Here is a 20372-nt window from a genome sequence, read left to right on the forward strand (position 1 = left end):
AGTTTTTCTTCACAATATTTGAAAAAACTACCTGGAAAACAGCCTTCTTACAGTGTTAATACTGCTGGGCTCCCCGAAACCCAAAATACCCAATTTCCAATCACTCATGGGACATCACATTTTTCTACTTTTGGGGCTTTGGGGCAAAACCCCACAAATACACATGGAAGTTAGTGGGTGAAGGGTTAGGTGCAGAGACCTGAGTTCAAGTAGTGCCCTGTCACACGATACCTGTGGGACCCTACTCTTGGGAGCCTCCATTTCTTCACTTGACCGTCGTATATAACAGGGTTCCAGAAGCTTCCCTCCCTGCTTCTTAGCTTAGGTGGACAGAGTAAGTCACCTCAGAACAGGCTTTCTTTGTTAAGGGGAGGTTTCTTTGAGTGGTCTCTTTAGTTATGTAAATGTGGCAAAGAGAGCACCCACTGCCCGGCGGAGAGCAGACCGGACCTTCTGTGGCCTGACAAAGCTTCCTCTTCCCAAGGCCCCTAGGAATGCAGGGCTGGTGGCTGGGGAGGAGGGGAAGTGTCTTGCATTTGAAGCTCAGGGCCCTTGGGGAGGAAAGGGTTTGAGACCCACCTCCCCCCACCCCTACCTGTTCCCCAGGATCTGATTGAGGAGTGACTAAAATTTACTGTCAGGGAAGGCTTGGAAAGTTGCTTCCCAGGGACAAAGAGAACCTGAGTGCGTTTGTGGGGCTCCCCAGGAGACTGTGTAACCGACTGGGAGTCTCGGGACCCAGCACCCCTAGCTTGCTTCTTCTCTTTGGGGAAGGATGGCAGCGCTAGCGAGGGTGATTAAGAGAGTCACTCTGTGTCTGAAGCGTGCGCCCCGCTACAGCCTCTGCCAGGAAGATAATGCCTGAGAGTGCACAGGACTGGGGTGCGGGGGACCGTGTTCCACCGTGTCACCGTGTCGGGGGAGAGGCAGCAGCTGAAGAAGGCGGCTCAGACTTTCCAGGGAACACACTTTGGACTAAGGATGTCCTTGAGGGTCCAGACGATTTAGGAGTGAGTGGGCTCCAAAAGGGAGAGGTAGCATTTTGTAGGGAGGAAAGATAATTTTCCCTCTACCCTTCTAGGTTGTTGGTGGAGACTCCTCCCTATAATAAAAGACACATTAACAGGAGAAAAACAAACAGAAGTTGAATAACATGCATACCTCTTATATGCACGGAGGATACCCAGGAAAACTCTCCGAAATGGCCCAAGCCACCACCTTCAATACCATTTTCGGCTAAAGACTGAAGAAAGATATTGTGGGGTGCAACACCAGGACACCCCGCCCAGCTCCTCCCATCTCCAGCACTGCCCACCCGATGCCCCACTTTTCTGCACTTCTGGGCTGCTGCACGTGTTCCCAGCCTGGACTGTCCTTCCTTCCCCTTCCACCACAGGCGAGCGCCCACTCCTCCTTCAAGATGCAGGTGCTCCCCGCCCTGTGCTGGGGGTCCTGTTACACCAGCCCCTTCAGGTGGGCTCCCCGCACTTCCTTCCTTCCTTCTGCGGTGCTAACGTGGGCGCCCCACCCCTTTCCCAGCCCTCTCTGCCAGCCCAGCCTGGGCCCCTGAGGTTTGAAATGGGGTCAGGAACAAGGGTCCCCCATGGGGCAGAGCCTGAGGAAGTTCCCATGCTGGAAACTTGCTGCTCCCACTGAGATCTCCCTGTGCGTGCGGCTCAGCTGGAGAAAGAGCGAGCCCAGAGGAAGGGGTGTGCCGCCAAGGGCCCCCGCCCCGCTCCTCGTACCTCTCTCTCAGGATCGAGTCTGAACACCCTCCTGCAACCCAGAAGGCCTGAGATCCCCAGCAGCCTTCCCCTCTCACAGCCCTGTTCCAACACCTGCAGCCTCACCCACCGCGGCCCCCTGCACTGCAGAGGGGCTCCTATCTGCTTCAGCATGCACCCACCTGTCTCCCCTCCACCTGCCCAGCATCCTTCAGGTGGCAGCTGAACACAAAGGCTGCCTCTGGACCCCCACCTGGGCCTTGGGTCCAGTGGCCCTTCCACCCCCGTCTCCTGGGTGTCCCTCCATGGCTCTTGGCTTCGCTGGACTGAGCCCTGGGTAGGCAGAGACCCCAGAGCCTCTCCCTGCTTTCTGCAGCCCCTGGCTTCAGAGGGTGAGGGATGGACAGACAGGGCTAGCGACCTGTACAGTCACAAGGCTCCGCCTCAGAAGGGCCCTGTGCCCAGTCCAACTCTCTGCTGTGCCATCATGAAATTCTTAACATTCTAAGACAGTGCATTACATTAGGGTCTAGCCATTCCTCTCACTCACCTGGAGGAGAGTCCTAGCGTGGGCATTAATAAGTAAGTGACCCTCTCGGGGCGTGTGACCCACTGGGCGCAGGCAGGGAGCTGCTGTCTTGACCACTACAGCCCCAGTGCCCCTTCTCCTGCTGGTGGCTGCCCTTGCCAGCCTGGAAGTACGCAGTTTAGGCCGAGGTTCCCTGCACAGTGCCGTCCCGCTCACACCAGACCCCACACAGGCACTGTTTCAGTGCCGCTTGTCAACCTTACCAAGGCTCCAGGCTGGCTGAAGGAACGTCAGGAAGCCCACCAGGCCCTGCATGCCCCCGACCCAACCCCACTCGCTGCAGCGCCGGCCTCGGGGCGGCTCTGGCCTGGCGCTCGCTGGGAACACTCTGCGGGTGGCAGGTCTCTCTTGCACCCCGCTCCCCACCCAGGGGGCGTCTTTCTTGACTCTGCTTTCATCCTGGCACTCAGCTCCCTCTAAGGTCCTTCAAAGGGTCCTTGTGTACCCACCAGCCAAGAACAAGTTACGAGCTGTGTCTTCAGAAATCTCCAGCAACCTTGGCCCCAGACAGGCCCTCCGACGGAGATGGCGACAGGAACTTTCACACCAGAAAGAAAATCAGTCCCCTTTTATTGAGAAAATAGAGTCGACCCCTCAATCTTTTCCCAGGTGATTCGATCCTGATACGAGGTGGCATCCTTCTGCAGCCACCCCCAAGGACCCCTGAACCTGAGTGGGGCGGCTCACGAGGGCCACGCCATCCCTTCACAGGGGCGAATGCTGGTCTGCTTAGGCCCTGCAGAAGTAGGCGTGCAGGTCGGGCAGGGTTCTGGAGCGGGGCTGGGACAGGCACGGGGGTGCCGGGGCAGGGTTGTGGCTGTGGGTAGAAGAGTGGCCGAGGCAGGTCGTGTCTTGCTGAAATGAGGGAAGTGGAGGGAAGAACACCACCTTCTCCCGAGGCCTGGCACCTTCTCCCTCCAAATTCTTCATAAATAAAACTTCACATTAGTAAAGGAATGTCCACTTCCAGGGTCGAACCGGCTGGTTTCCGGCTGGGGAGCCAGACCTCACGGGGCTGCAGGAGGGCCCTCGGCTTGGGCTGGTTGGGCAGCACCGTGACTGCCGGGGCCGGAGCACTGCTCTTTGGCCCTGCGTCAGGGGGTGAGGTGGGGCTGCAGCCCATCCAGAGGTTCTGAGGATCGCTGAGGTAGTCAGAGTGGCCGGTCATGCTTCCAGACAGACGGGAGCCGGAGGGAGCGTCACAGGACGCAGCTAGGAGTGAAGCCAACTGGGAGTAGACTGGGCAGCCAAACCCCAGGCAGGCCAGGGGGCGGGGGTGTGCTGAGGGCCTTCTGAGGCTCAGTCTCCAGGAGACCCAGGGGCGTGAGAGGGCCTGTGTGCCTGCACAGGGCTAAGCTTCTCCTGAAAGGGCTGCTTGGGCCCGTGGGGAGACTGAGGCATTTCACAGGAGAAGGTGAGAGGGCAGCCGCAGACCCATCCAGGGGCAGGTCTAGCCCAGGTACCTGAGCACAGGGTTCCTTCAGAGGCCACCAGGGCCTCCCACCGGGTCAGAGGGAGCCAGGCCACAGACCCAGGTTAGGAGGGCTGCCAGGGGCCAGTGGCCTTGCTCCCCAGAGAACTGTCTCCAGTCTGGGCAGTTCCAAACGTTCCCGGGCCTCAGCTCCGGCTACCTGCACCCCACCACACCTGGGGACACGTAAGGCCCACCCCTCCGCCTCCCCGCGGAGACCGAAGGCTGTGTGCCCTGGCCTCGCACTTGCAGCCTCATGCCTTCCGGGGCTCGAGGGCACACGCCTTAGCCTACCCTGGCGGCCCGCCCGGTGTCAGAGCACCTGGAGCTTGCGGGAGCAAGTGAGGTTGCCGTGCACCAGACCCCACATGGCAAGCAGCTCGGTGGGCAACAGCTTGTGCACGACGAGCATGGAGCGGAAGAAGCAGGGCTCCTTGTTCATGCGGCTGTTGCGGTTCCGCGAGATGCCAAACGTCTTGAAGCCCTCGTGGGCCGTGGGCCGCACGCCCAGCACCTCCAGGCACATGCCCAGGAACACGTCGTCGATGGGGTAAAGCTCCAGGGTGTCGCAAGCGTGGTGCAGGCGCCGGGCCAGGCCCCCGGCCATAAGGAAGCCCCCTCCGCCTGCGTACGGCGGGTAGCTGGCCTGGCTGTACAGGGCCCCGGGGATGTAGTATTTGTTATCCTTTCTGCGGATGGGCCGAGCATGCTGCAGGACGTCACCCACAAACAGGTCTTCCTGGGGCCGCCGGTCAGCCAGAAATTCCAGCAGGTTGGTGGGGTTGACGAAGACGTCATCGTCGCCCTTGAAGATGAAGCGTACGTCGGGGCAGTAGATGTCAAGCCACTTGAGGAAGTGGATCTCCTTGAGGGTCAGGTTGAAGAAGCTGTCAAGAAAGTCCCACTGCAGGATGTCCCCATAGATGCGGTCCTCGTAGGCCAGCAGCTGCTGGTAGTGGGCCCTCTCCTCCTGCTTGGAGGCTGTACCCAGCAGGAAGAGGGTGTGCACGGCGCCACGGCCCCGGCCCGCCGACTCCTGCTCGCGGCCCCAGGTCTGGCGGATGGCCTCGCGGCGGTCGTGCTGTGTGATGACGGACTTGACAACTACCAGGAGATAGACGTCGCCGCTGCACTTCTCTGGATGGTTCAGCAGCATGGGGAAGTATCGGCAGTGGCGATAGAACAGAAACTGCTGGAAGTGTGGCTCCAGGCCCTGGAACCAGGGCTGGTGGGTCAAGTTTACATTGGCTGAGCAGTTAGTGGTGGTCACATCCCAGGCCTGGGGCCCCCGTGAAACCATGGGTGTGAGGGTGACCGCATCCTTCCGGTTCTTCCAGAAGCTGCCAGGGTTCACCAGGTGTCCGCTTGCTTTCTGGGCCTTCTGTAACCCGAGGGTGGGTAGCAGGGGCTCCTGCAGAAACTGGCTGGGGGTCAGACTGCGCTGGAATACTGTTACAGCCACAAGCAGGGCCAGCGACAGGCACACACTCTTGTAGATGGTTCTCTTCCTTGGGGGGGGGGAGTGAGGTGGGGAGAGGATGGTACAGAGGAGAGAAGAAAGGATGAGTCACCCTTTTACAGAGGTGCAGTCCCAGATGGGCAAGTGGACCCTGGACACAGACTCAAGTCCCTGGGCCCCTGAGCGGTCAGAGGAGGGTCCTGCTTCCTCTCTCATCCTGACCTCCCTCCTCTAGGACCAGGGGAGCCACACAGCACAGAGCTTAAGTACAAACACTGTGGAGTCAGGCTGCTAGGATTCAGATTTTGGTCCTGCTAATTACAAGCTGAATGGAGAGGTCCAGTGGGTCTCCCTTAACCTCTCCGAGCCATGATTTCTTCTTTTCTGAAATGAGGATATCATGCAATTGGAGTGCTAGCTGCAGTGCCGAGCACACAGTGGGTATGGAGTCAGGGGAGTGCTGTGATTCCCCGAGGATGACCTCTGCCCTGCTCCCCACCTCTCCCCCAGGCACCCCCTTTGCTTTGTGCAAGCCTGGTGAACCATCAGAGTACACCTGCTCAAAAAGTGTGGGGGACATTGGGGAGCCTGCTCTAACTTGGGACCTGAAGAAGCCTGTCCCTCCCCCGTCCCCCTGCATCCATGTGACCCAGCAAAAAACAACAGCTCTCACGCTCGACAGAGGCCTGAAAATGGGGCGAGCATCTCCTAGCATGCCCACTGCCCCCATACGCCCACTAGGAGAGGTGAAGTCCCCCAGCTCTGCTGCTTTGGGAAGGGCGCAGCTGTATCCCCACTCTCCAGGGTCCCTCATAACAAGTTAACCTCACCACACCCCTTTCGGAAGCAGAAATCAGTTTTTTCTTTTCCAGGAGTGCTCGCAGAGCCAGAGCCAGGGCCCTGAGTCCCTGGACCCTGAGCCCTTGGACCCCAGGACCCTCTCTCCTCAGCTCACACTCTGGAGGTGGCCAGGCCACCTGCCATATACTCTCCTGTGGAGACATAGGAGCTGGGGACTCCGGTAGGGGGGCGGGGGGCAGGCCAGAAAAGTGTAGCCTCACAGGGCCAGCCCAGCAGGGAGATGGCCCTGAGTGCCAAGAGGGGAGATATGGGAGAGACAGACTGTAAAGTGGTGAGACAGGAACCAGGTGGAGCAGCCCGGAGTGGCCTCAGGACCGGCTGACTAGGCGGCAGGCACCTGGGGCGAGTGAAGGCTGAGCCCCATGGACGGCAATTTTCCATGGGGTCCCAAGATTTCCTGGAGGAAGACTGGATCCTCTCAGGTGCTGGGACAGGGATGTGACCCAAGACCGGATCCTCCCAGGGGGTGGGAGCGGAGTGCTCCGGGCTGGCTTTCCCACCCTGGGGGTTTCGGCAAAGCCGTCCACACCCCAGGTCGGGAGGCCAGACTGGAGGAAGTACAGATGGGGTCATCCCCCTCCACTCCAGGCTGGTTCCACTTGCACCACCCCACTTCATTTGTGGGAAAAAAGCCCCCAACGGGAGGAGAGGAGAAGGGGATAGGTGGGCAGGCAGGAGGCACGAGCTCCCCGGGAGGAAGGAGAGCCACTCGGGGGTTGAGGGTAGAGGACCGGGGTCGCCCAGGACGCAGGAGGCCCTCGGAATGGGGGACGGGACCCAGCTGCCGGCAAGACCTTGCGTCGCTAACTCCCCGGGTGCGGGAGTGGATGTGCGTGCCTCGGTGCCCGGGCGTAAGGGAGCAGAGGGGCCGCCGGGGAGGGCTGAGCGCACGGGCCCCGCGGTCCCCGGTCGCCGACCGGCCGGTGCAGGCGTCGCGCACAGCCGGGCATCTCCGGCCACCGCTGTGCCAGCCCATCTGTGCCCGGGAAAGTGAGGCCAGCCCAGGACACCCAGCGGGGCATGCCTCCCCGCGCCCCCAGCCCGGGTCCCCCGGCCCGACGGCCCCACTCACCACAGAGACATGGCGGCCCGGTCCAGGGCGGCGGCGGAGCCGGGCGCGCGGATCGCAGCTCTGGGCACCGCGGCTCGGGGACGGCGGGCGGGGACCTGGACCTGGATGGGGACCGGGACGGGGGCGGGCGGGGGCGGGCATGGGCGGAGGCCGGGACGCGCCCCCGCCGAGGCTTTCCTCTTCCCCGCGGCCGGAGGAGGGGCCGGGAGGGTAGGCGTTGGCCCAGGTACCTTAACCCCTTCGGCGCCCCCGGCCCTCCATCCCCGCGGCCGCGCGCCGAGCCCTCAGCCCCGCGCAGGGCGGCAATTACCCATTTCCCGGGCTTGGCGCCCGAGCCCCGGGAGCGCCCGGAGCCGCCCAGGATCACTCGGCCCGAGCGTGAGTGGCCGAGTCAGGACTTCGGAGCCCACGAGGGTCACTCACGCCCCCAGGGACGCGGTTTCCCCCGCGGGGCTTCCCTGGGGTCGCCGGCCCCTCTGGACTCTTGCGGACCGGGACCCCACCCACCTCCAACCTCCCCAGGCGCGCGGGGCCCAGCCATTTCCCTCCGGCCCCGTCCGGACTTTTTCTGGGTAGGGGAGGCAGAGGCAGACAGGGCTTCCTTTCCCCCCTCTGTTTCCCTCTGCCCTCTCCCCTAACACCCCCCGGCCCCCCCACCCCCGCACCTAGCTACCTAAGGCTGGGTCTACCGAGGAGAGGGACTGGGGCTGGAAGAGCAGAAGCCCGCGCAGAGGTCAGGGGGAGGCCGGGCTGCCTGAGTGGGGACCCCGGCCCAGGCCGCAGCTCAGCCCTGAAACCTTCTCTGTGTCCCCGGACAATAGCCCTCTCCATCTCTGGGGTCCTTCTCGCCTCTGGAAGCCCCTCCTCACCACCAAGGAAAGGCCTCTCTGCCGGCCCAAACTTCCTTTTCATCCATCAACAAGTATTTCACTCGAAACCTTTTTTGTCCCTAAGCCTTTATTAATCTGTTTGTGTACGACACACCCAGGGACTCCTAGGGAGTGGGCTGCACAAAGACAGAGAACTCACAGGGGCGTCCTTGGCCCGGGTGGGTCTGGGGTGGTGGGCGTTCCATCCAGGTGACTTCCAGAATCCTCTAACAGGTAAAGTCTGTCCTAGCCTTGTTCCATGGTGAGGTCCCATCACTGAGCTTACAGTAGGGCCTCAAAAAGGCTCACAGTAGGGCTTCCCTGGTGGCGCAGTGGTTGAGAGTCCGCCTGCCGATGCAGGGGACACAGGTTCGTGCCCCGGTCCAGGAGGATCCCACATGCCGCGGAGCGGCTGGGCCCGTGAGCCATGGCCGCTGAGCCTGCGCGTCTGGAGCCTGTGCTCTGCAACGGGAGAGGCCACAGCAATGAGAGGCCTGCGTACCGCAAAAAAAAAAGGCCCACAGCAGTGAAACAGAAGCATTTCACAGTCCAGTAAATAACAGCTAACATTCATCAAGCAGTGCAATATGCAAAGCACGGTCTAGGCCCCTGCGTGAAATGACTGAGTCCTAGAGGCTCTTATTATTACCACTTTACAGAGGAGGAAATGGAGGTGCCTGCCTCCAGTGGGTCAGGTCTCATAGTAAGCAAACCCAGGAAGCCTGCCTGGCTCCGGAGGCAGGCCCTTTTGCCCTTCACTCAGGGAAAGCAGTGACAGGGAGCAACTTCCTGCCAAGGGGCCCCCAGGGAGGCCAGGAGGCCTCCAGGCACAGTCAGAGGCACATAGTAGGGAGCCTAAGGAGGCTGCTCTTTCACAGCTGGACCCCAGGCCCCCAGGGCTCGGTGAGGAGCCCTTGCTTTAAGGCTCGAGGGCCCATTGGAGGGGGAGGAGAAAGCCAGCGCTCAATAGAATTTTTCCTGGATGTTGCAAGCCTCAGGGAGGGATTGTGAAGGGCCTTTCAGGCAGAATTCCAAAGGAGAACCCTGGGGCCAGCGCCTTAGTAACAGCCCCTCCCAAGTACCAGAGCAGGAAGAAGGTCTGATCTGCAGCCCAGAGCCCCCTTGGCCTGTCAGCCTGTTGTTGAGGGCCACCCACAGTCCCACTGGCCACCCATCCTGCAGGGCACCAGGTAGTTCACTGCCCAGGCTTCTGTGTTCTCTTGCTTTGCCCTGCAAGTATGACCTTGAGGGAGGGCTAGTGCTGGCCTGGCTGAGGAGAGTCCGCCCTACCTCAGCACTGACCTCTTTTGAGCCCAGGGTTAGGGACTGGAGGGGCAGTGTCGGGTCTGTGGGTCTGCACTTCCTACATGTCACCGGGGGCAGGTGGCTTATCGCCCTGAGACCTGTTTCCTGGCAGCACGGAATTACAGAGATGACGCATGTGAAGCTTGATCAGTGCCTCCCGCGACGTGGCGAGCCAATCCATAGGCCCCAGAACCCAGGAGGGTTCAAAGGTGATAACGGGAAGACCGCCGCCAAAAGCAGCAGAGTGCTTGCCAGTGGAATCTGGTCCATTGAGAGGAACAATTTGTCATCATGGATTCATTTGATCTGTGCCTCGGTCAAACTCAGCCTGGGAAATGGATGACAGTTAAATACTCGGTGCTTGACTCTGGGGTGGGAGCCAGGCCAGCCCCTGGTCAGCTTGCACCGTCAGTCTGCCAGGCTCCCCTGGGGCTGCTTGGGCCTGTCCCTCTCAGGAGTGCCAGAGCTCACCCAGTCTGGCCCACTCCACCTGTCCCAGCCCCCGCCCTTCGGGCAGAGTCCCAGCAGCAGATTCCTGCTGATGTCTCAAGCCTTGACGGGGGTGGTCGAGTGAGGCCCCTGAGGAGGCAGAGGTCAGTCTGCAGGTGGAATCTGTCACCTGCCCCACAGCCATGGCTGAAGACAGAGGGAAGCTGCAGAAACTGATCCGGGAGGTGGAGGGGGCCCTGGAGGGAGGGTGGGGAAAAGGAAGCAACTGGTTAGGCGGGGGCTGGCGTGGGTCCCAAGCATGGTGGAAGTGGGTCAGCTGTCCCTGTCACATGGTCATCCTCTGCTCCCCTCAGGTTGACGTTCTGCCCTGAAAGAGGGAGCTCAGTGAGCCCTGCCTGGGAGATCGCCAAGAGCCCCCTTCCCCCTCCCCCCCCTTCCTCCTCCCCCTCCCCACTTTCTTTCACATCAGCCCCACCAACCCTCCAGAACTGGTTGGGATCCCGAGCCTGCTGGTTTCCCCTGGGATGAAAGCCCAGGGCCCAGAGCCTGCTGGGCCCTCAGATGTTGAGGGCCCTCTGCAGGACCAGAGGATGCACTGGGCCAGACTCTGGCCAAGGTGTGAGGAGCTCTGGGCACTTGGGAGAGAGGGGATGGAGCTCAGAGCTGGGCAAAGGCTGCAGGGTGGAGAGTGGCCCTGGCTGTGGTCCCTTAAGTGCAGCATGTGTGAGCGTGTGAATTCACATCCTCCCCAAGTAGGAGTCTACGCTCCAGGGGCAGCCACGGCCAGTGCTTCGAGGGTGGCCATCTACACTTGCACTATGGGGTCTGTTAATTCACACTGGAGTGTCAGAAGCCATCGCTCTTTAGTGAAGATGTGTGCCTGGCAAGAAACTGCACAGGCCCCTCTGTTCGAGCCTGAAGGAGCCCCATAACCCAGCAGAGCAGTGCCCTGGGCCCAGAACTTTCTGATCACCTACAGTGATCAGACTGGAGGGTTAGCCAGTCCTTGGTCAGCATGAGCATGTCCTTGAATTTGCCCTGGGATGGAAAGTGGTTCTCCCTCGGCCTCCTGGGCAGGGATAGGAGGTCTGCTTATGTGCTTCTCCGCAGTAGGTGCTTTACATGGGGTAGCATTGATTGCACTGTCACACACCACCTGCCCAGGAGGTGTGGGGTGAGGCCCACTGTCCTCACCTACCTCTGGTCCTCAGAGGCCACCATATCCCCTGCAGAAACCTGACCCACCCTGCAGGGCATGCTGGGAGGGGCTTCCTGGTCAAGGGGGGCAGTGCACAAACTGGCACTGGAGGAGCCCCCCGCAGGCAAACTCTGTCCCCCCTGCAGTCTTCCAGGGGAACGTGTTTCCTGTGGGTTGGCCCTCCCTTTAAAGAGTGGGAGGAACAGGAGGAGGTCCAAAAGGAGTGAGCAGAGGGGTGGGGGGATGGGGGAAGAAAGGGGGGCTCGGGGAAGGGGCAGGGACGAGGGACAGGGTTTTGAAGCACGGGTGGTCTGGTTTGGAGTCTGAGAGGTCACCTCACCCAAAGGAAGACTGGGCCAAAGAGAAGCCCAGATCACAGGGGCTTGAGAGAAGATGGGAGGAAGGTAAAAGGGGCTCCTTGCAGGGTCCCCATATGAGCAACACAACGGGCAACCCCATTGCTTCCAGGGAAGCCCGAGATGCCCTTCTAGGGCCAAATCCTGATGGAGCCAAGACTGACCCAACAACTAAGAAGGTGATGTCGCCATAACCGGTGAAGCTGCTTTCAAATCATGATTCCAGGGCCTGCCTGCAGAGAACCTGATGGAACCTGGGAAATTGTATTTTCCCACTTTCCTAGATGACTCTGCTGCACAGGGAGGTTTGGGAGCCACTGGTGTTGAGCCCTCCAATTCCAGCTCTTTTGGTCAGCCGTGGGCAAGGGCCAACGGAGGGACAGTTCCTCCTGGGAGCCTGGGGACAGGAAAGACCTAATGGGAGGCAGGTGTGGAGGAAATCAGGCCAAGATGGAAGAGCTGAGGAGTTCGCTTTTCCCATCGAAGCAGGAGGCAGTTGAGGAAGCGGCCGTGGAGTCAGTGGCTTGAGAAGAGGGGGGCAGGGTGGCCACAGCCCTTGTATGGGATCTGAGAAAGCCAGGGAGGGACAGAGGAGTGGTAAGCGCCAGGCAAGGGTGGTCCCGTGCACCCTGGAGACTCAGACCCGCAACTGAGGCAAGGATTGTCCGGGGCCCCTCTGGCTGCAAGTGACAGACACCCAAATCCAAGTAGCTCAAGCTTGTTTGATGGGCCAGTGATTGTGTCTGGGGGGTTCGGGTGCCATGATCGGCCGGGCCTGGGCCACGTGTCCGCTGCTGTAGTCGAAACAACTGTGAGGGGGCAGATCCCTTAAAGGAAGCTGCTATTCTCAAGAAGGCAAGGGAAGAGCTGCCCGGGCCAGTCCTCCTGCTGACGCCCCCTTGGACTCTCAAACTGCCCTGAGAAACAAGTCCTAAGCCTGAGGGCCCCAGAAGGAAGAAGAAGGGTGGTGTCTGTGTGGGAAGTGTCTGTAAATGTTTTCCTGACAAGTCCTTCTCTCCAGGCTAGCCACTGGGGGGGTGGGCACAGCCCCCTTGCGGGGCTGGCCTCCCCTTTCCTGTGCCTGGGCCCCCACTGGCTGGCCTGGGGGAAGCCGAAGCCACCCTGGCCTTTGTAGGGGTGGGAGCCAGTCACATGTGGGTGGAGCTGGTCAGACGAGAGAGAAGCCACAATTGAAACAGGCCCAGGAGCAGGGTCAGGGCGGCCTGTGAAGAAGCTGGGCGGGAACGAGAGGCACACTCCCCGGATGCTGCCCTGGACACAGGCCAGCTGGGCTGAGCCCCAGGCTGCTGTGGGCAGGGCGTGGTGGGCACTCACAGCAGACACACACAGAGACATGCAGGCAAGCAAGCGACAGACCCAGACACACACACACACACACGCCCAGGGACAGGCATGAATACACAGACGTATTTAGAGACACACAGCACTCAGACACAGATACATTCACACACAGAAGCATGCATGTTTGGCATGACAGTCATAGTCATACACACTCATACACACAAGAGATACATGCACACCTGGTAAGAAATACACGCAGACACACTTATACACCTACAGAGACACACATTTCCACAGAGAGAGGCACATACACACACCTAGACTCACCCATAGACACACCCAGATACTCATCACACATGCACACACAACTTCACACACACACACACACAAGTCCAGGTCGGAGGGGCTTCCCCCAACCAGCTCATTTGCTACCAGTGAAACCCTGCTTGGCAGGCCTTTGAGAATGGGCTCAGCACCAGGCAGCTCCCTACTGCATCCTTGAGTGGCCTCTTCTGATCTCCTGCAGGTCCTCAAGCCTATGCCCACCCATACCTCCAGAAACCTCCAGCTACTGACCACAGGCCCTTTGCACCACCCGAGTCTACCTCCCATCCCTACTCCAGCTGCCCTGGCCTTCCTCTCTCCTTCACCAAGACTCCAGCTTCCTTCTGCTCAAATGCGCTCCCCCCTGCTGCATCGAGTGAACTTCTGCTCATCTTTCAAAACCCACCTCAAATGTCCCCTTCCTTGGAGCAGGTGCTCCCTCTCTTGGCTGGCATCATGTCTGTCTGTCTGTCCCCCCTCCACCTGTCCCATCACAAACAAGAGCAGGGGCAGGCCCTTCTGTTCTCCTGGCGGCACAGGGTGGGGGAGGCACCGATGCCGTTGGCTGAAAAACGGAGGCCATGAATTACCAGCACTGGCTGCCTCGAGGAGACCCTGGCACAGACTAGGCCAGTCTCGCCACAGCCGTATTCAGAGGATGACGGGGTGTGCCCACCCCAGGGAGCCTTGGGAGGTCCAGACAGATCTGCAGGGCTCCCGCCCCACCCCCAGCACGCACGTTCAAATTCACACTGACACGCATTCACACGAGGGTGGGCATTGTGCCCTCTCATCCTGGACAGCTGTGTGCCCCCTCCCCCCAGGCCATCAATGACTCACATCCCCGCCCGCCAGGCGGCCGGCTTGGGCACACACAGCCTCCTTTCAGCCCCTCGGCCTCAAACACACTAGCTTAGTCTTCCTTCCCCGGCGCCTCCCTCTCGGCTGTGAGCCGGCCTGCCCTCCCCGGCCTGGCAGCTCAGCCCCACCGGGAGGCCTCCCTCCTCTCCGAAGCACAGGGCTCCCTGTCTCTCGTCACCCGGCCCCTGTCCAAGCCCTGAATGGCTGCCTTTTCATGGCCCAGAGCCTGGCCAGGTGCATTCTGGGCAGCCCTGCTCCTACCACAGCCCGCCGGGTAGCTGTTGGCCTGGTGCTGCTACCACCGAGGGGCCAGAGCCAGAGGGACCACTGAGACTCTGGCTGAGACTCAGAGCCCCAAAAGTCCCACCTAGGCTCTGGTCAAAGGCCTCTCCACATTGACAAAGACTCTTCTTCACACACATACCCTCCCACCTGCTTCCCTAGCAGCCCTAGAGAGCTTGGCCAGGCATGGGGTTTCATTATTCCCATTTTACCGAAGGAACAACTGAGGCCCAGAGAAAAGTCAGCCTGCTGGGGAATGGCAGAGCTGGGACCGGGTCTCGGTAAAGACGGGTTAATAACACGATGGGCCTTGAAGAACTGCGGTGAGCACGGTAAAGGGCTGAGCCAGGAGCCTTGGAGAAGGGGTCCAAGAGTGGGCTTCATGTGACAATGGTCACAAAATCTGTTCTGGGCTTTGTGCCCAGCACCCCTCCCTTCTTTTGGTAACAGACCTCCTCCCTCTGGTCTCAGGGTGGGCTCTCAACCAGGCTGGGCCAGTCAGTCTCTTATGCCCCCTCCTGCCCTGACAGCATGCTTGGTCCAAGGAGTGGGCCTGTGACCTAAACTGGGCCAGTCAGGGCTCTGCCCTGGGGAGTGGAACCTGGAGAGGGACACCCCTTTCCTCTCTGGTCGCCAGGCTTTTGAGAGTGTGGCTCTGAACATATTGGGGAAGTGTTGTGCTCATGCACCCCGTGCCCCACTCACAAACAACAACAAACAACACGCACAGCAAACAGAGAAACAGGGCCGGAATCCTGGATCTAGAGGTCCTGTGGTTGGCAAAGTATTGCCCCTCCCACAAAGCTGTCCCTGCCCTGACCCTCAGAACCTGTTACCATATTAGGAAACAGACAAAAAGGATCCAGATGTAATTAAGGTTCTAGACCTGGAAATAGGGTGTTTAGCCTGGATTATCCAGGTGGGCCCAATCTAATCATGAGAGGCCTTGAAAGCAGAGAACCTTCTCTGGCTGGAAGCAGACGGGAGCATCAGAGAGACTCCAGGTGTGAGAGGCATTTGACGTGCCTTTACTGGTTGTGAAATATAGGGACCCACTTGGAGCCTAGAGACCAGAGAGGCCCCTGGGAGCTGTAGGTGGCCCCCAGTTAACAGCCAGCAAGGATTCGGGAACCTCGGTCCTGCAGCCAAAAGGAACTGGATTTTGCCCACAGTGTGAATGAGCTTAGAAGCATATTCTTCCCAGAGCCTCCCAATAAGAGCCCACCAACACCTTGATTTTTTTTTTTTTTTTTTTTTTTTTTTTTTTTTTTTGCGGTACGCGGGCCTCTCACTGTTGTGGCCTCTCCCGTTGTGGAGCACAGGCTCCGGATGCACAGGCTCAGCGGCCATGGCTCATGGGCCCAGCCGCTCCGCGGCATGTGGGATCTTCCCAGACCGGGGCACGAACCCGTGTCCCCTGCATCGGCAGGCGGACTCTCAACCATTGAGCCACCAGGGAAGCCCCAACACCTTGATTTTGACCTTGTAAAATTCTGAGCAGAGAAACTATCTGAGCCACCCTGGGCTTCTGACCTACTGACGTGTGAGAGAATAAATTTTGAGCTGCTAAATTTGTGGTAATTGGTTACTGTAGTATTAGGAAGATAAAATAGGGCCTGAGAACTAGTGCCACCCTGCCTCCCCTGATTTGGTTACAGGTGCCGATAATTTTTTGTTGGTGGTTTTTGTCACCCGCCCACAAGCAAAGACTCTGGACTTTGCCCAGAAGCTCAGGTGGCCCAGCTTTGCCCCTTCCTCACCCAGCAGGGCTGATGTCACTGGGGAGAGGTCCAGCACCTGAGAGACAGGGATGAGTGACTTATCTGAGAATTTTCTATGGTGACTTAGTCAAAACTTTTGAAGGTTGGCAGGGTCAATAGACATAGGGAGTTGTGGTCCAAGGCGGCGACATAGGAGGTGCCTGAGCCCACTTCCTCCCAGGAACACACCAAATCTATGTCGACACATGGAGCAGTTCTTTCTGAAAGAAACCCAGAAACTAGCTGAGTGACAACTACACATCGAGAAAATGGGGAAAAAACCTACATTGAAAGGATAGGAAAGGCTGAGACACACTCTTGCCATATACTCCACCCCTGGTAGAGTGACATGTACCAGGAGGGGACTCACAATTCCCAGCTTCTCTCTCAGGGGTGGAGGGTTTGGACCCCAGTCTAGTGCGCCAAATTCTAAAACTTCCACCAGAGGGAAGAGTCCCCCAAACACCTAGCCCTGAAAGCCAGACTATACCAAACAAACAAACAAACAGTTCTTAACTGGCTATACTCCCAGGGCTCTACGATCAAAATTCCAAAGGTATTTTTCACAGAAATAGAAAAAACAACCCTACAACTTGTATGGAACCACAAAAGGCCTCAAATAACCAAAGCAATCTTGAGAAAGATAAACAAAGTTGGAGGAATTACACTTGTGGTTTCAAATTATATTACAAAGCTATAGTAATCAAAACAGTATGGTATTGGCACAAAAACAGACACAAAGATCAATGGAACCAAATAATGAGCCCAGAAGTAAATTTATGTATATGTAGTCAATTAACTTACAGCAAAAGAGCCAAGGCCAAGAATATACAGTGGGGAAAGTATGGTCTCTTCAATAAATGGTGTTGGGAAAACTGGTTAGCAACATGCAAAAGAGTGAAACTGGACCCCTCTCTTATACCACACCCCAAATCAACTCAAAATGGATTAAAGACTTGTATGGATTACGGCCTGAAACCATAAAGCTCCTAGAAAAAGACATAGGGGGTAATTTCCTTGACATGAGTATTGGCAACTTTTGGGATTTTTTTTGGATTTGATACCAAAGGAAAGGCAACAAAAGCAAAATTAACAAGTGGAACTACATGAAACTAAAAAGTTTCTACACAGAAAAGGAACCATCAACAAAATGAAATGGCAACCTGCGGAATGGGAGAAAATATTTGCAAATCATATATCTGATAAGGGGTTAATATCCAAAATATATAACGAACTCAAACAACTCAACAGCAAAAAAACAAACAATCTGATTTTAAAATGGCCATTTTCTCAAAGAAGACATCCAAATTGTCAACAGGTACATGAAAATGTACTCAACATCGCTAATCATCAGGGAAATGCAAGTCAAAACCACAATGAGATGTCACCTCATACCTGCTAGGATGGCTCTTATAGGAGAGAGGAAAAGATAACAAGTGTTGGTGAGAATGTGGGGAAAAGGGAAACCTTGTGTGCTTTTGGTGGGAATGTAAACTGGTGTAGCTACTATGGAAAATAATATGGAGTTTCCTCCAAAAAATTAAAAAAGGAGCTACCATATGATCCATCAACCCCATTTCTAGGTATATATCCAAAGGGAATGAAAAAAGTGTTTCAGAGAGATATTTGCACACCCATGTCTACTGCAACATTATTCACAATAGCCAAGATATGGAAACAACCTAAGCGGCTGTCAATGGATGAATGGATAAAGAAGATGTGAGATACACACACACACACACACACACACACACACACACACACCACACATACACACGAATATTATTCAGCCATGAAGAAAATCTTGCCATTTTTATTTCTTTTTTATTTTTTTGCTGTACGCGGGCCTCTCACTGTTGTGGCCTCCCTCGTTGTGGAGCACAGGCTCCGGACATGCAGGCTCAGCGGCCATGGCTCACGGGCCCAGCTGCTCCATGGCACATGGGATCTTCCCGGACCGGGACACGAACCTGTGTCCCCTGCATCAGCAGGCGGACTCTCAACCACTGCGCCACCAGGGAAGCCCAAATCTTGCCATTTTTGACAACGTGGATGGACCTTGAGTGCATTATGCTAAGTGAAAAAGCCAGACAGAGAAAGATAAATACTGCATGTTATCACTTATATGTGGAATCTAAGAAAAAAGTCAAACACATAAAAAGAGAAAATTGGTTGCCAGGGGCTGGGGGTGGGGGAAATAGGCAGAGGTTGATAAAAGGGTACAAACTTTCAGCTATAAGATGGATAAGGGGAATTCCCTGGCGGTCCAGTGGTTAGAACTCCGCCCTTCCACTGCTGTGGGCCTGCGTTCGATCCCTGGCCAGGGAACTAAAATCCTGCAAACGGTGCAGTGCAGCAGCAAAAAAAAAAAAAAAAAGATAAATAAGGTCTAAAGATCTGAGGTGAAACATGGTGACTAGAGTTGATAACACTGTATTGTATACTTGTGATTTGCTGAGAGAGGAACTTAAATGTTCTCACCAAATAAATAAATAAATAAATAACTCTGTGAAGTGATGGCTGTTAATTAACTAGATGGGGGGATCATTTTACAGTGTATTAGAAGGTCTGAATTACCAAGTCTGAGCACATCGAGTGTTCCTGAGGATGCGGGGCCCCTGGAACTCTCGTCCACTGGGGGTGGGAATGTCAATTGTTGCAACACCTTCAGAAAACAGTTTGATGGTTCCTTAATAAGTTAAACATATACTTATCACAGGACCCAGCCATTCCACTCCTAAGTATTTATCAAAGGGAAACGATCCTCAGTCCCTACAAACACTTGTACATGAACGCTCACGGCATCTTTATTTTTAGTAGCTAAATAAACCAATGGTGGTATTATAAAACGGACTACAGCTCAGTAATAAAAAGGACTAAATTCCTGATACACACCGCAACAGGGATAGATCTCAAAATAATTATGTTGAGTGAAAGAAGCCAGACCAGAAAGAATACCTGTTGTATGATTCTAGTGTGTACGTAAAAGTTGGGAAAATACAAACCTGCCTTTAATGACAGAAAAATCACCTAGAGGTGGGGGGAGGAGACGGGAGAGGTTCCAAGAGGCCGGAGGAAGCCTTTGGGGGTGATGGGTCTCTTCACTCTGCTGCTTGTGGCGTGGTTTCATGGGTGTTTACACGCATCCGAATTGATCACATTGTACACCAGACAATTTACAGTTGATTATATGTTGATGACACCTCAGTAAAACCATTAAAAAGCAGCAGCAGCAGTACTAGACACGGGCTCCCTGAGGGGGTTTGTGGTTTGCAGGGAGGAGAGTTGAGGCCCAGCCAGGAGTAGCTCCAGCGGGGGAGCCCTGGACCGAGAGCCAGGGCCCTGGTGCTCTCGGGATGCTGACTCCAGGCCACTGGCCCTGCGCCGGTGAATCCTGCACCTTCAGGTGTGCTGTGCCCACCCCACAGGACACTGGGGAGAGGCCCTCCCTGCCCTCCCAGAGCTCCCGGCAAAAACCTCCAGGGTGTCTGTGCTGTGATGGGGGGGGAGGGGTAAGAAAGGCCTCCTGGGAGCTGGTGTCCCAGCAGAGGCCCAAGGAGGAATGGGGGTGTGTGGGGAAGGGCAGGCACACGTGGGCTGTCGGCCAGGGACAGGGAGGAAGGAGAAGCCTGTGTCTCCTGGGGGCTAACTGCTCCCTGGGAACCCGCGGGGCCGTCCTTCTCCACGGTGTGGGCCCCTTGACCCTAGCCTGGGCCGGCGATCCGCTCAGCCCCTCCATCGCCTGGCTGCTGGTCCTGCTACCCTCCCCCCAGCACAGGGCAGGGTCTCAGGAAGCCGGACTCTGCCTAGAAAGTGATAACACAGATGCGGGGTGATACACATTTCAGGGCCTGGACCCCTGCCCCAGTGGAGACCCCAGCCTGCTCCGGGCACCGTGGGAGAGCATCCCTCATCCAGGGATAAGGGGACGATGTGATCCTGTCCAGGGTTGGCAGAGACACAGTGACATTGTGTGCCAAAGATGTCTGGGCTGTAGGCAGCTGCCCGCCTGTGCGGCCTCCCCCTTGGGCTTCGGACATGGAAGGAATGAAACCGCAAGGCTCACCTTCGTGCTGACTTTTCCCTCTCCCCTTCAGCTAAGGCTGCTTTGGGAAGGTGAAACCTCACACCCAGTCCTGCTTGACCAAGGAAGTTTCCAGCAGGACCGGGAGAGCTGGGCTTAACGCCCCTTCCCACCCTATTTCCCATGGATGGAAATCCCTCTCAACAGCCTCGGGCTCCCTGCAGGAGAGCAAGGCCTTTGGCCGTGGAAGACTGAGCTGATCCACTTCCAGGGAAGCCAGGGGGCCAAGGGAGGCCTTGTCTTCAGAGGTCCTCCCAGCCCCCACTTCTGAGTGGCAGCTCTTTTCCCATTCCCCACCCCATCCTGCTCTCCCCATCAAAATGGGGAGGGGAGACACTGGCGGAATCATTTCTTCTTTGACTGGAAGCTTCCTCTCTCTGGGATTTGTGGTTCAAGCCATGTTGG

The 20372-nt window shown here is 57.2% G+C and overlaps 1 protein-coding gene across 1 annotated transcript; it reads right to left on the reverse strand.

Annotated features, from left to right (window-relative positions):
• Positions 1-2866: 2866 nt before the first annotated feature.
• On the reverse strand, positions 2867-7289 carry B3GNT7 (UDP-GlcNAc:betaGal beta-1,3-N-acetylglucosaminyltransferase 7). The gene is made up of 2 exons (XM_022567951.2): positions 7177-7289; positions 2867-5292 (listed from the first exon to the last, which is right to left on the reverse strand). Exons 1-2 carry the CDS (start codon positions 7185-7187, stop codon positions 4098-4100), a joined length of 1206 nt encoding a protein of 401 aa, XP_022423659.2. The 5' UTR covers positions 7188-7289; the 3' UTR covers positions 2867-4097.
• Between the last annotated feature and the right edge of the window lie 13083 nt (positions 7290-20372).

Source organism: Delphinapterus leucas, chromosome 8, assembly GCF_059928025.1.
Source record: "Delphinapterus leucas isolate spDelLeu-1000000601 "Yukka" chromosome 8, BTC_Dleu_Yukka2, whole genome shotgun sequence".
NCBI classification, from domain to species: Eukaryota; Metazoa; Chordata; class Mammalia; order Artiodactyla; family Monodontidae; genus Delphinapterus; species Delphinapterus leucas.